The sequence below is a fragment of the Hakea prostrata genome, chromosome 7, assembly GCF_041222555.1.
Source record: "Hakea prostrata isolate BN-2017 chromosome 7, UWA_Hpros_2, whole genome shotgun sequence".
Classification (NCBI taxonomy): domain Eukaryota; kingdom Viridiplantae; phylum Streptophyta; class Magnoliopsida; order Proteales; family Proteaceae; genus Hakea; species Hakea prostrata.
The window spans coordinates 71,644,000-71,659,947 of record NC_142606.1 but is presented as its reverse complement, the minus strand read 5'-3'; the positions used below and the strand labels follow the sequence as shown (position 1 = coordinate 71,659,947).

The 15,948-nt window shown below is 39.3% G+C and overlaps 1 protein-coding gene across 2 annotated transcripts in view; it reads right to left on the bottom strand.

Moving 5' to 3' along the window:
* DCL3 (dicer-like 3) overlaps nt 1-15,948 on the bottom strand; it is a 75,214-nt gene that overhangs the window by 9,673 nt on the left and 49,593 nt on the right. The window contains exons 15-23 of one of the 2 annotated variants that reach the window (XM_089161938.1): nt 12,725-12,999; nt 12,076-12,587; nt 11,899-11,993; nt 9,855-10,057; nt 9,552-9,761; nt 8,286-8,762; nt 7,745-8,014; nt 4,949-5,275; nt 2,937-3,186 (exon numbers count right to left, since the gene is read on the bottom strand). In XM_089161938.1, the coding sequence (XP_089018064.1) occupies nt 2,937-3,186; nt 4,949-5,275; nt 7,745-8,014; nt 8,286-8,762; nt 9,552-9,761; nt 9,855-10,057; nt 11,899-11,993; nt 12,076-12,587; nt 12,725-12,999 (2,619 nt within the window). The remainder of the gene's footprint in view (nt 1-2,936; nt 3,187-4,948; nt 5,276-7,744; nt 8,015-8,285; nt 8,763-9,551; nt 9,762-9,854; nt 10,058-11,898; nt 11,994-12,075; nt 12,588-12,724; nt 13,000-15,948) is intronic. The other variant, XM_089161939.1, reaches the window with a different exon arrangement.

The window sequence follows — 15,948 nt, the reverse complement described above, 5'->3', positions numbered from 1 at the left end:
GCCCAACTGTTATCGGGAATTAATTACTTTGTCCCCCCACTGTTCTAACACTAGTCACCGAACCATCATACATATCATTAACTATATCTATATATTTACTTGCAACACTTCTTTTCTCTAGTACTTGCCAAATTAACGCTCTAGAGACTCTATCATAAGCTTTTTCTAGGTTAATAAATACCATATGAAGATCTTTCCTACATTCTCTATACATTTCCATGAGTCTCCTAATTAAGTAAATAGCCTCCATTGTAGATCTTCTCATCATAAACCCAAATTGGTTCTCCGTAACTGTAGTTAAATGTCTCAAATGGGTTTCAATTATTCTCTCCCATAATTTCATCGTATGGCTCATCAATTTAATGCCCCTATAGTTATTACAACTTTGAATATCTCCTTTATTTTTGTAAATTGGAACCACAACACTTCTCCTCCAATCATCTGGCATTTTCCCTGTGCTCATAATCTTATTAAACAACGTAGTCAACCAAACTAGTCCATGGGTTCCTAAGCTCTTCCATACTTCAATTGGGATTTCATCAGGACCTTGTGTCTTGCCGAGTTTCATCCTCCTTAAAGCTTCTTTTACTTCGGACATCGAAATTCTACGTATATAAGTTCAGACATTGGTGCCTCGGTGAAAAGTGTAATCGTCCGAAACATAAGTGCTTGAAGAATGTTCATTTAGTAAACTAGAGAAATAGGTTTCCCATCTTTTCTTAATATCCTCCTCACAAACTAATACTTTACCAACTCCATTTTTAATACATCTAACATGGTCAAGATCTCTACTCTTCCTATCCTTCATCTTAGCTATCTTATAACTAGATTTTTCCCCTTCCTTTGTGCCCAACTTATTGTATAACTCTTCATACTTCATTTCCCTTGCTTTTCCCGCAATTTTCTTAGCTTCATTTCTATCCAACCTATACCTTTGAAGATCCTCAACATCCTTAGTTCTTTGCCATGTCTTAAAACTAGCTTTTTTATTCCTAATGGCAGCTTGAACCTCACTATCCCCCACCACCATGTCTCTTTATAAGAATGGATCTTTCCTTTTGATTCACCTAGAACATCTTTAGCCACCTTCTTAATACACATAGCCATCTCATTCCACATTGCATTGGTATCCCCTTTAAAATCCCATTTTCCTTGTTTGACTACTTCATTAACGAAGGATTTAGAGTACTCTCTTTTCAAATTCCACCATCTATTCTAGGATAGTTTACCTTGGACCTTTTATGTGTTCTTGGGACTAAGCACATATCCAAGACCACAAGTCTATGTTGTGCAGTTAAGCTTTCCCCCGGTATCACCTTGCAATCCTTGCACAACAATCTATCAGTTCTTCTAGTTAGGAAGAAATCTATTTGGCTTCTATGCTGTCCACTTTTGAAAGTAATTAAATGTTCATCTCTCTTTTTGAAGTAAGTATTTATAATAGATAGATCAAAAGCAGTAGCAAAATCCAAAATTGAAATCCCCTCCTCATTCCCTTCTCCAAAACCATATCCTCCATGAACACTTTCATATCCTCTTTGATCTTTTCCAATATGTCCATTTAAATCACCTCCTATGATAATCTTTTCTCCTTGACAAATTCCTTGCATTAATCCATCCATATTTTCCCAAAATTCTAGCTTTAGACTTTCATCTAATCCTACTTGAGGTGCATATGCACAAATTATATTTATGAACTCTTTCTCCATTACAAGCTTGATAGCAATAATCCTATCACCCACTCTTTTAACATCCACCACATTCATTTTTTAAATCTTTATCCACTATTATACCCACTCCATTTTTATTTGTTTTATCCCCAGTATACCAAAGTTTAAAGTCATCCAACTCTTTGGCTTTTTTACCCCTCCATCTAGTCTCTTGGATGCAAGCTACATTAATCCTTCTTATCCTCATAACATTTATCAATTCTAAGCTCTTACCAGTTAAAGATCCTATGTTCCAAGATGCCAATCTAATCCTATGCTTATGGACTAGCTTCTTTACCCGCACTCGTCCACGGCACGAGAACCCTTGCCTACTTTTCACCGCATCCGGGCGCCGATGCGACACGTCGCTTACAGGGGACACCCTAGCTAACCCTTGCCCACTTATCACTACACTCAGGCCATAGTGTAGCGTGTCGCTTCTTTTGTTAGGGAAACGCCCTAGCATAGCTTTTATCATATAAGGTCGAATCCATGAAAAACGGTTTGGCTAGATTTTTTTCCGGTGCCGGCTGCCGACCTGACGCACCAACCCTCCTCCTTTACCCGGGCTTGGGACCGGCAGCAAAACACTGTTTATTCTGTCACCCTCCGCTCTCTAATACGAAGCTTGCTTATCCAAAATTAAACCCCCCCCCAAAAAAAAAAAAAAAAAAAAAAAGAAAAAGAAAGGTTATTCAACAAGATCATGCCCACCAAATGCCAAGTGGATTGGAGGAGAAGCATTGATGGCCCCAATCTGAAAAACAAAGGAGATATTCTAAATTCTAATTAACTGTAAGGCACATTTTGGGTACTTATGTGCAAATTAAAATGAAATCAGAAAATTAAACCCTTAATTAACCCTCATGAACCAAGCAACTGCATCACTCTTGTCTTTCTCGTAGTAACCATATATTGAGCACCTATATGCAATAGAAGCAAAAGAATTTCAAACTTTACATCAGGGTTGAGGGTTGAGAGAAGAGGTCAAACATACTGGATTACTTTCTGAATACCTAACTCAGCAACCATGAGTTAAATCTAGCAACAAGAGGATGCAGGAGAATGCACAACATACTGGATTCCTTTCTGATCTACCTAACTCAGCAACCATGAGTTAAAGCTAGCAGTAAAAGCAATAAGGTAATTTGTCAAAATAGATTTGCCTGGCCCCTTCTTTTACAAACTCAAAATCATGATGTGGAAGAAAATATCGGTGATGTATACCTGGAGGAGAAAGCTTGGGGTCATAAACTTTCTCAATAGCATCCTCAGAAACGGAATTATTTCCAGAAGGTTTGACAGGGTGCAGGCTTTCAACTGTCCTTAGTCTTTTAAGAGAGACTGATCCCACAACAGCCTCATCATTTGGTTGAAGATTGTCGTTAACAGCCATGTCCATGAAAGAGGAACCATTGGTGGGTTCCAGTTTCTTCTGCTTAGAAACATAGAGTGAATGTGAAATACCTCTTTCCTGCTACATTTCAAACATTACAACATTAAACTATGTCATCAAGCAAAGATAAGTGGAACAAATTCTTAAGCATATAACTTTACCAAGCTGTACTCATACTGTCATCTCTTGTCATATGTTTCCTACTTTCACAAATCTTTCAAAACTTGAGGTTCCAAGAACAAAAACACTTTATGGTGTCCAGTATACAAGATATGGCAGAACATGACTTCTAATCTGATCATAGAAAAATCCCTTACTATGACTTGAATTTTTCAGAAGATACACATAAGTTCATGGTGTTTCTTTTTTTAAATAAAGGTTTTTTTACATGCACACACCTCCACATCACCCCCACCCCCCCAAGGAAACAAGGGGGGGGAAAAAAAACTTTACATGCGCCCATCCAACAATTGTGGATAACAAGCACCCTTCAAAAATAGGTCCAAATTATATAAAACCCAATCTGTTAAATGTTAACTGATAAAACTCAAAATGACCATATTATCCCTGTACGGATAATATGACCATTTTACCAACTACTTAAACTCTATTCTTTCAATACCCTTCTCTAACCCAGCCCCACCCCTCCAGCTCCTCCTCCTAGGCCCTCTCCCTCTCTAAAGCATCAGCACCACCACCACCAGCACTCAGGCTTCTCCTTCTCTGGCCTCTGCCTCCACTGCATCAGCACCACTAGAACACCTCAGAAGGTAACCAACAAGTTTGCAGTGAAGCCCACCTCTCTTTCTTGTTCCCTCTTGTTCAATCTTCTTTGGGTTTAAAACCAGTGAAGACAATGAAGGAAGATTTTACAGCCCTAGAAGCAAACAAGAACAAATTATAGACCAAGTATTAGCTTGCCAAGAAGAAATTCTCCACCAAGGTGAAGCTCCATGAGAAGGGCAGCTTTCAAGAGATCCAATGTGATAAGAGGTAGCAACTAGATTTCTAAATCTAATCATGGGTTTGATCCAGAAGCTTCAGAGATGATTCTCACTACGACTTCATAATGATGTATACTTAAAACCATAGAAGCTTCAAAGATGATTCCCACTCCATGAAGAATAATTCCAAAAACCAATTGGGAGAAAAAAAAAAGTTAATGCCACGTTGAATGACTAATAAACAAGATTACACCTTGAAAATTGGATTGATCTTTAGCATGAGGAAGAAGTGGCTTAGATCAAGATATCTCAGTTTCAACAATCTCTACATGCAGGAAATTAAAAACTGCAAAAAATCTGTGATCTGTGTGATTCCTCATTGATCGCTAACAACAACTTTCTTCTCCTTCATTTCTTCTTTAGTTTTTGTGTTGGTCTCTTATTTTCTCCGCTCTGAAAGTCAAGCTTCTGCTCCGCTTAAGAAGGAAGAAAATGATGGAAAGGGTAAAATGAACATTTCATTAATGGTTCATTGTTGCCCTTTATTAGTAAGGGTAACTTGGTCATTTCATGATGACCTTAACAGAAATATAAGCAGTTTTGTAGGATGTAAACATACTATGTGATTTTTGGAGAGGGCACATGTAAAGGGCTTCCTCATGGTGCACGTAAGAAACCCAAAAATAAATCACTAATAGTTTGTTGGAAGCTTAGTACATTAGTTTTAACTGCAATTCTTCAGAAACAATCACAGGAGTTAATCATTTGTTTCGACATTCTTAATCTTTCACTGTTTAGCTTTCAATAGGATACCAAGAAAATATTACAAAAGCGACAATAAACCGAAGCATAAATTCCAGCAAACTAATCAGAACATGCAATATTTAATATCAACAAACCTCTAGGTCTTTCAACAATTGAAGAGCTGCTTGAGCTTTTGATGCTTTTCTATTCCTCTCACATCCATTACCAACCAAGAGGACATCTTTCAGTTGTAAGCGGAGTTCAGCATGAACCATGTCTCCCTTAGTTATTAACTTCTCTTTTATGAAGTATCCAAGATGATCACATAATTCATTTAGTTGACGCAGTGGTGGCAACTCAAGTTTGTCAGGAGTCACAATAGGCGAAAGTAAAGGTCTGAAAACCTTCCACACTTCATCGAGGTTAAGTTTGGTGTCAATAAGTAGTGCTCCTGCAATACTTTCCACCATGTCCCCAAGAACCTTTGATTAAACAGACAAGAATTCTGTTAGAGGAATCCATTTTAAGTAACTATAAACGACAACAATGAATTATAGTAACAATAATAAGATCCATGTTATGTAACTTCAGGAACAAGTCAGGTCCACATATCCACATATAACAAGCAATTCTTATGCTATTAAACCAATAATTTTCCCAGGAAATTCCTATACTTTTACAGCTTATCTGAGAGTTTTAATATGTGCAGATGCATAAACCACTAAAAGAAAAAAAAGATAAGTGACTAAGTTGACATCCCTCCAAAGCTGAGAAAACATATTTATAACCCCTATAGATATAATGATGTGAACCAGGATCTAGGGCTTCATTGATGGAAGTAAGGCCCTGATTTAGGTCCACTTCAGATCCTCTTTCTGAGACAGCAGTCTTCTAGGGTTCTAAAATACCCTACCAGTATGGAATTAGGGCTGGTAAGAGGGTTCTAGAGTTGAGAATGGGGTAGGGTTAGGTTCGGCTAAGTTTTAGGGGCTAGGGTTTAGTGGGCAAGGTCTGAAACCTAGTTATAATTTAAATTTTAAAATTGAATTGCTGCAATTGCAGTTCTAGGGTTTTGGGAATTAGGATTTCTTAAGAATCGAGGGTTTCTAGGGTTTGAATTGAGGCTAGGGTTAGGTCGAGTCGTTCAATAGGTGATTGGATACTAATCCTAAAAAGGCTTGAGGTTTAGATGAGGCCTGAGGGGTTAAGGAGTTTTGGGGTTTTTAAGAAGATGAATTTCAGATCTTCCTAGGGTTTTGAGGAGAGGGTAGGGCTGAAAGCTAGGATCTAAGGATGGGATTCTAATTCCTGATTCGGACAGGTCATGGGTTGGGTAGCTGAAGCCAAGGGTTTAGGTTAGATTTCTTTGGTTTCTAAAATTCTAGTTTTGTAATTTCTGGAAATTTCAGAAAGTGCCACATGGTTGAAGGAGGAAGAGGGGGGGGGGGGGGGGGGGGGGGGGGGGCCCCCCCCCGCCCCCCCCCGCGCCCCCCCGGTGTCCCCGCCCCGACCCCCGGCCCGCGGGGGCCCCCGGGCGGCGCGGCCCGCCCCCCCCCCCCCCCCCCCCCCCCCCCTCCCCTCCCCTCTCCCCCCCCCCCCCCCCCCCCCCCCCCCCCCCCCCCCCCCCCCCCCCCCCCCCCCCCCACCCCTCTTTTTTTTATTTTTTTTTTTATATACTCCCACCCCCCCCCCCCCCCCCCCCCCCCCCACCCACACCCCACAACCAAAACACCCCCCCCCTCCTCTTTTTTTTTAAAAATTTAAGAATATAATTTATTTAAAAATTCTAACGGTTGTTTATTTTTTTCTTTTTTTTTTTGAAAGTTAAAATTGTAATACTCATTTGAATGTTTTTTTGATGACATTTAAGTTATTTGATGTATTTGATACACATGATTCATTTAAGCCTTAAGTTTTTTTTTTTTGTTTTTCCCCCCCGTCGCGGGGGGGGGGGGGAGGGGGGGGCCCCCCCCCCCCCCCCCGGGGGGGGGGGCAAGGCGGACCCGTCCCGGCCCCCCCCCCCCCCCCCCCGGGGGGCCCGCCGGCGGCCGCCCCAAAAGGGGCCCCCCCCCCCCGGGGGCCGTTTTTCTTGGGGGCGGGCCCCCCCGCGGGCGAGATCTCCCACCATGGCTGGGATTACTAACCTAGGGTTGGGAAGGAAGGATTAGGATTGAGTGAGGGGATTTGGGGCTTCTGGAGGGTTTAGGAAGGAGGTGAAGATGATTTGCCATGGGGAGGGGGCTGATCTTACCAGCTTTATGGTTTGGGGGTGAGGAGAAGCTTGTGGATGGGAGAGAAGCAAGGGAGAAGGCTAGGGTTGGGCTGGGTTTAATGTACTTACTTTAAGATAGAAGAGGGGAAACTGGAATTCCAAAAATTCTGCAGAAATTCCCATTCAGTAGCCACAAGTCCCTCTCTAGGGAACCCACTGACTCCAGTTTATACTCCTTCAGTTCTCAGTCAATTTCAATAATCACAAACTGCCTAGTTTCATTGTAGAGAGGCTTATTTATGGCCCTTAGAAGGAACTCACTCTAGGACTCTATTTTAGAAGACAAATTAAACTAAAACTCCTACTTGACTAAACACTCTTACTCACACAAGAACTCTATCATATCTCACTCTAGAAGGGTCTAAATCAGAAACTATGAGTAGATATGGAATCCCCACAAGAAGTAAAACCTAATTCTGGATCACCAAAGTTTGATGCCAAATTTGCTTCAACGTGGACATTACATGGTAGCTTTGGTTGCCAATTCTGTAATTCTTTGCTACAAAACAAACACTACTACAACAACAACGATAGTAATAATGTGCACAAAAGAAGCCATCAAGCATCCAACCATAGCCTGTATCCTGCAGAGACCATATAGTAGTAACTAGGAAAAGAAACAGTCATTTGATGCCACTATAACTTGGTGAAGAATGGTCTATTGAGCAAGTAAACTTACTTTGGGGCCTTTTGTGCCTCGAAGGGACGTGCTATCCTGAGATTCTGAAACAGAATTCACAAATTCTGTTATTTGCCTTAATAGCACCCCTGAACCATGCTGAAGATGCTGCTGAAGGTTGTGCTTCACAGCAACTCGAGCAAAATTATCATTACTAACAGATGCTGATCGCAAGTCAGTCAACTCCCCTGGATCAATTTCAGTATTATTTTGGTAGAGATACCAAGTAATAAGCAGGTCCAATACAGAATCTCCAAGATATTCAAGCCTCTGATAAAAATTTGCGATGACAAGGTCATCAGTAAGAAAAGTTATACTTCTTGTATATGCAGCTAAATGTAGAATGAGAAAAATCTACTGAGTGTGAAAAATTAGGCACTGTTATAAGCTTCCCCCTGCCCTCTTTCTCCGGCCACAAAGAAAAAGAGAGAATATTTTGCATAGAGTCATAAATCAGCCAAAGCCATAAATTAAGAAGCATGAAAAACCAAAATGAAGTACCAAATAACTTCCTCAGTGGTAGCTGGTCAAATTTCATTACCTGATAACAGTAGCCAACTCCTAATTCTTGGAGAGAAGCATGTGTTATAGCCTCTAACAAAAGACCCTTCACAGAAAACCTAGAGCCAATCTTTGACTCCAGCATTTCTAGTTCATTAACTTTAGGGGTGTAACTCCAGACAGATGCACTACTAATGGCTTCTTCTACCAATCTGGGGTCAAACTCTACATCTATGCCAAACCATTTCATTATTAATAGGGCAGCACTCAATCCACCGCCAACATAATAAGCTCCTATCAATGCCTCAACACAATCTGCTATAGTCTTAGAGCACATCCACCTATGACCTCTGTCACAAGCCTTTCCAACAACAATATTAGTATCGTCAGTAATGAATTTTCTTCCAAGAGGCACTTCATTAGTATCCACCAGACATTTACAACAGACTGGTTGAGAAGTAAGCTGTCCAGGAGCAACCCAACGACGAGGATCAAATGCACTGTCCCTTATATAACCCTGATGCAAAAAAACCAATTCATGATGATAATAAGGCAAGGTTAAAAAGATTTAGCTCATAATCCAATTATAGACTTATAGTATGACAATTTTATAAATAAAATATCTCTTTCGTAGAGGGAGTTACAAATTCTCCAATATAATTTGTATCAGGCCATCAATAATAATTAGTAATCGAAGAGACCACTGACAAAAAATTTATAAGCAATGGCTATTATTGGTTAGTCATTTTGTATTACCAATTACCAGTCCTTAAAGCCAACCAAAGTAAAGGATGAGTACTTTTTTTTTCTTTTCTTTTCTTCCTTTTTTTTTTTTTTTTTTTCTTTTTTTCCTGGGTGGGGGGAAACTTCTGTGGGAAGGTAGAACGATGCAGTCCCCCCCCCCCTGGATGTCAGATGAAAATACCATGAGAGAAGTTATCAGGTTCATATATATAAAATCTATTTAGCTTTCTGTTTTCATTTCTGTCTTTCCTTCTTTTCTTCTTTCTCATCATGAACAAAGCATGCAAGTCGCCACCAAGTAATCGTTACTGCCTACTCATGAGTCAAGCAATTGACAATTGACTTGGAAGGTTCATGCATACATGGGGCCATTAGCATGAATAAACTACGTATGTTTCATAGAAGACTAAACTAGGAGAGATGTGAATCAACTTGGGAATTTAGGACCAATAAACCTAGCAGTAAATTGCTACACGCACGTAATCATTGCACAATTAAAAAAAAAAAAAAAGGAAGAAGCAAGTAGCTGGCATGTACATATACATGACAAACAGTTACATACCTGAATTTTGCGATTGGTACCCAGTTTATGTAGTGTTGAGTTGCAAACAGCCCAGGACCTACGGGCCGATAACAGCCCTTCATGTTTTTTGGGGAATGTAAGAAAGAGATGGCAACTTACGGCATATTTCAATAATGAGTCACCTAACAATTCTAAACGCTCAAGAGAGAACTTTTCACAACATCTAAGTGTAGTAAGTGCTTCCAGGATCTAGACATCACAGAACATTCATTAGAGCAATAAAATATCAAACAAAGCAATTGACAAAAGTAATGCTAGAATTTGAAGCATGAATTAACAAACCAGATAGCCTGATATAGGGCCGTCATTTGGGTGACAAGCAATTTCTCGTCTGAGCTGACAGGCGAGCATTAGTGACTCCAAACGGTGCATCAAGGAAGGCAACAGGTAAAATGTTTTCAAAACATTAATTGATACACCAACACTAACTAGAAGCTCTGGAGGCATGTGAACATGATTTTGTAGCTTTTCAACAACCCCACCACCTAATGATAAATAGCAAGCATTAGGATACTAAGATATAAGAAAAGCAGAAAATATAATGCACTCAGATGTTTGCCACTATATTGAAGCATTTAGGTATAGCTAAAGTCACACACACTTTACCAGTTATGTACATTTTTACTTAATAGTCATATACTCATATAATTAAACACCACTCAACCTAATTCTAGTAAGTAAATAGCCCTCAGAAATTGAGATAAAAGACTGTCAACCTACTACTAAGTTGCATTAATTTTCTTGAAGCCAAGGTCAGATAATAATTCTGCAACACTACGATGTGTGAAACTATTTACACACACATGTTGGTTACAGCTTTCAAAAATTAAAGTGCTAACCATATCAAGTGGGACACCAGAATTTCCAAGCATTTACCTGTGGAAGATATTCATATTGACCACGATATTCCTAATAGGGACTGAGATACTATCAAGAGACAAAGGAGTAGGAAAATTCAGGAATTGACATAAATGAACCGTCAACATAGTAAAACATTTCAATAGATCTTGGTACTTTTATCTGCATTGCTGGTAATTATTCATAACTTAAATTCTACCCACTTAAATTTTACCCTGTTACAAATCTTTTAAAATTTTGTTACAAAAGATAGTTATGTACGTGGTATGTAGACACCTGCTTGCTGGATGATGCATTGGGTTGCCTACCACAGTTGTGCCCAAGCAATTTATTGGTGTCACCTAGGCATCCAGGACCCCTCCAATAACTTAGGGTTGCCTAATCACCTTGAAAACTTGAGGCAATGTGTTGTGAGATTTATGCCATCACATTATAGAGCTTACAATGTGGTGTTAAAAACTATGTCTATGACCATTTAAGCCATCTCTCACATCCCATGATATATTAATATATTTAATTTAAACCCAACTGAACAAACTTTCTGCATCAGTAAGTCTCCTTCAAGACACACCTATGTCTTATCTTAAAGTGAAAATTAAAAATTAAAAAAAAAAGGAAAAAAGAAAAAAGAAAGGGGGGGGGATATCCTGGATAACTTTAGACACCAGTAAATGCAAAGATACCTACAGAGCTTCCAGTTCAGTTTATGCAACCATCTTGTGCCAGACCTAGCATACATCCTAGGATATGCTAATCTATATCTGAAAGTTGGCTATGAAGTAACATAGCGCATCATGATTTTACTATGGGCAACCTATCTTGCTAGAACTTTAACCTTGAACCATATAATTAAGAAAGCCTTCTACATCTCAAAATGCATCCAACTCTGGTCAACATCACTGAAGGTTCCCATCATCTTCTAACCCACAATGAGGTGACAAGTGCACTAGGGAGTAGAAAATCAGTAAGCTAGCCAGTGAGGAAGGAAATCACAGTCACTTTTTCAGGCAACAGTCAATCGATAGACTTGTTTAACATACAATTAGAGAGCATTTGTAAATTATGGCAGTCCAGCATACCAGACAGCAGCCAGAGCTGGGCCAGTTTGGACTGACTCCCATCACTACCCATCACACCCCCTTGCTGCAATGAATTTCATAGCACATCTATCTCCGATTTCATTTGGAGGATGGATCACAATCAGTGACCCATTAGGGGCATTCAGAGTAAAGTTTACCCATCTTTCTGTCTTTTATTGGGATTTCATTCAGAGTAAACTAATGCTATTCACGTGAATGGTAAAACAGCTCATTGTTCCTGCGTATATTTCAACAAAAATAACAATGAGAAAAAAGGGGAGTTGAAGGGTTGAACATCATCAAAGGTTGAAACTAAATATGGTGCATATATTTGAGGAAAAATCTCTTATATGCCCCTGTAAATTAAAAAAATAACCATGTTTCCCCACCTTCATCTGGCTTTCCGAGGAGAAGGTTGTGTGCATTGTGACTTTGCTTTAACAGCAACAGAGGTTGACCAGGACGCTTCAGCAAAATGCCATATCTGGACAGATAAAATGATAGTAAGACCACTTAAGAAAGTATAATAAAATAAAAATGATCCGGAAAGTCTAATGATGACCCACTTTTTATTGAAGTATTCAGCGAAAGAGGAATATTTTGAGGGGACTGCATCAGAAGTCAAATCAAACGGACTCTCAGCAGACATACCAATCATCACATCAAGAATGGAATATATTCTCCCCGTATGAATGGACACTACCACCATATTTTTCAAATCATTCAAATTAACAGAAACATTAGCCAAGTGAACAACTTCAGAGCTCTTGTATTTTGTGTCAGGTGAACTAGAGACTAATGTGTCCCCCTTTTCACTAATGAAAGAGCGATGAGCACTGAAAAGTGATTTTTCCTTCAAAAAGTTAACTGCTGCAGCACATCCATCAATGGCCTTCCAGTTAATTCTCACAGAATCATCACTTGCAGAGTCCGCAAGATCAAATGGTAAAAGCAGATACATTTTCGAACTGCACCATAAGGCATTGTTTTCTGTCTTGAGTAAATATTCTCTTCGTGACTTGGAAGTTAAAAATAATCCATTAAAGAAAAATCCCTGGAAACACATCGACTTCTTCACCTTTTTTTTTGGGGGTTTAGGTGTGGGGGGGGGGGGGGAAAAGTTAGTTAGTAATAACATAGCATGGTAAATTAAATGAGAGATTTTTCCTTAATATATAATCCCAAGACTATGTTAACAAGTTCATTTTGTTTTACCTGCCCTGCATCCAGACGAACTTCCCCACATGGGGAAACAGATGACATGACCAACTTGTCAGGGATCAAGGAAAGTTCAACTTCAGCATTTGCTACATCATCATCTAGTTTTGAGTCAATTAGAAGGACAAATCCAGAATAGAACTCCCCAACGAGATTACAGGAGAAACTTAGTTTATATGCCTGAAGCGTAAAACCATCAGGTGTGCCTCCCCATGTTCCATATAAAGCACGGACCATGGCAGTTCCATGTAACTCCTTCCGCTTTGTAGTTCCTTTAGACAATCAATAAAAAATCAACACCGCTTTAACACAAGTTGACTGAGAAAAAGGGAGATGGGGGATAAGAATGCACAAAATCTATCCACCGCATATAGAAGATGTAACCACTTCAGAAAATACAATTAATGGTACACGTTTTCATTTAGGAATATAAGATCAAACTATAGTTACAATCGAATATCATAATTGCATGTCATGTGTACAGGTGTCTTTAGACATAAAAATAAGTCAACACAAATCCATGTCCTTCTATTACACCAAACTTGTGCAGATCAATGTACTAAAAATTCAAATAATGATGAGAACTTTCTGTCACCAAATATCTGCATTATGCCACATTTTCATGTCTACATTCCACCTTTGGAAATCGAGGAAACAGAAGGACAGATGAGAATCCCAAGGAGTTAATATTAAACGCAAGCTGCAATCAGTTGCACCAGGGAGGAGATCCTGTAGTACAAGAAACCAAATAATCCCAAGCATGGGATGCCGTACAGACAAGATAAATCATTTAGGGACAGGTTGTCCAAGCTCCACCACAATGGAAGTTAATTGATACCTAAATTCTGGACGGCCATCCATTCATGAAGACCATTTTGCTAAAACACAGTTTACTTTGTGGCAAGATGTAGATAAACAAAGAATACCAACTTCTAGGCGGGTCAGACCAAAATGTGAAACAACACAGTTGATGCAGATCCAAGGATCCATATCTGCGGCGGACGGGGGGAGGGGGGTAAACGAAGGCTCATTACAAAGCGGCCCAGCAGCCAAGATTGCAGTCCACCTGTATAAGTTAGGGTCTCTACTAAATTCAATATTTTTATTTTATTTGAATATTGAAAAAAAGGTGAAAATAAGCAATTTTATTTCAGTTAATTAGTAATAAAAATCCCATGATGATGCTATTCAAGTTGTAAAAGGACAGATGCCCTAAATAGATATGCTCCGTTCTAATTAAAGTCAACATTGTGGCTGTGTTTATCATATTCAAGTCCAATTCTGTTTTGGATTAGGAGGACAGTTAGAATCCAATTAGGACTTTCTAGTTACCTTTGTGATTGACCAGCTTTGTTGCCTCCCTGCTGAAAGATAATAAGGACACACTTCGATTTTCAAATTTTGCTTTTATGTTACTGCTAATTATGCCCTTCATGAAGATCTCCAACAGAGACTTGACAATTTGCTGTCTAGGGTTCCTAAATTCTAGAAGGAAGACTACGAGTCCGGATTGTCTCTCCTCACGGGGAGCACTCTGTGCTCCCCCGACAGCTGTTGACCACGAATTACAAGGGGCCCACTGGGTTAGGATGATGGAGTTTATTTTTTAAAAATATTTTATTATTTTTTACTTGTGGGACCCACAAAATTTGTGGTTGTAATGTCATCGGGGGAGCACAGAGTGCTCCTTGTCAGGGGAGATGATCCACACTCGAAGACTAAAGGGTGCCTAGGAAGTGAACTATCTCTTTCATTGACAATGGAAGCAATCTACATTCACCATAATACATCTCCATCAATTTGGGGAAAGAAAATCCACCCCAATCCCTTCTTTTTATGCCCATAATCCCCTTCCACTACATGACTTCCAATCACAATTGTACCCTAAACAAAGAAACCCATTCATGTTTTGATTTTCCTCTCCCTTAAAAGCCATTAAAATCCATTAGTAAAACCTCAGAAAATGCCAGATGAATGAAGGAGAAGCATCATGGCTCTGATTTGTGAAAGGTGAGATTCAAAGCTCCAAGTGCTACTATAGAAGCATAAAACCGAGGAGCCATATTGTGAAATTATGAGACAAGGAAAAACTTGTTAGGAAATGCCATGTCAGCCTCCATTAGTTTTGATGATAACAAACATGAATTACTAATGGCTATATTACGTTGTGTATATCTAATTCAATAGAGAGCAAGTGGACCAAATCCAACTCAATGCCGGATGCTCAAGCCCAAGTCAAGGTCAAGACCAAGCCAAGATGGACATGAAGTCTAAGTCAAGATGAGCATGAAAAATGGAGTACAAAAAGAATTAAGAACATCAACTAAAACTAAAGCAAGAAGACTTAGCAAATTAGCACCTAGAACACCTCTGTGCAAATTTATATGTAATTACACTCATTTGCATCAAAACCATGTGCATCATGTCATTAGATTGTCCTTGGACATGTTGGAAGTGTGTTTGTGGACATAGGGTTGTTAGAACTTAAATACCCTTAAAAGTCTCAATTTGTGCTTCAGTGCTACAAACAGACATTCGTCTGGTCACAGAAGTTCAAACGGATTTTCCCTTTAGTACTGTAGCTCCAACGACAATTTTGTAACGGCTCTTTTTTAGTCAGACGGACATCCTGCTGGGCCAAAATTTGCCAATTTTCTATCCATTGGGGGTTGGGCTAAGGCACTTGAAGGCTAACTATATAAGCCCAATCCACCCCATTTGAGACTACAACCTTGCAAATTGATCGACCACTCCCCAAATACTCTTAATCTCTCAAATTACAAGAAATTATTTGTTTTGCCTCTCAACCTTACTCCACCCTTAAAAAATATAATAAGATGTTTAAGCAAGCTCATTGAAGCAAAGCTTAAGGTGATTGAAGGCTATTGTTGGAAGGTCATTGGTGGTGCATATCATCTCTATTTGGATATACAACTCCATTTGCATCACTCAAATACAAGGGGTGAAGTGTCACACCCCTTGTAAGATAATCTCTAACTATCTATTGTATTTGGTTGTTTTTAATTTTAAGTCAAGGTAGACTAGAATTGGTTTTGAGTGCTCCTGCCCTATTGAACAAAGATTGTAGAGGGTACTTTTGTTGGCGAACAAAGATTGTAAAAAGATACTCTTGCCCCTTAACAAAGATTATAAGGGTTTGATTCTCTACACTCTATCAACCGTATTGAAAGAGAATCACCAATGGTTTTCTCTTTTGAGGC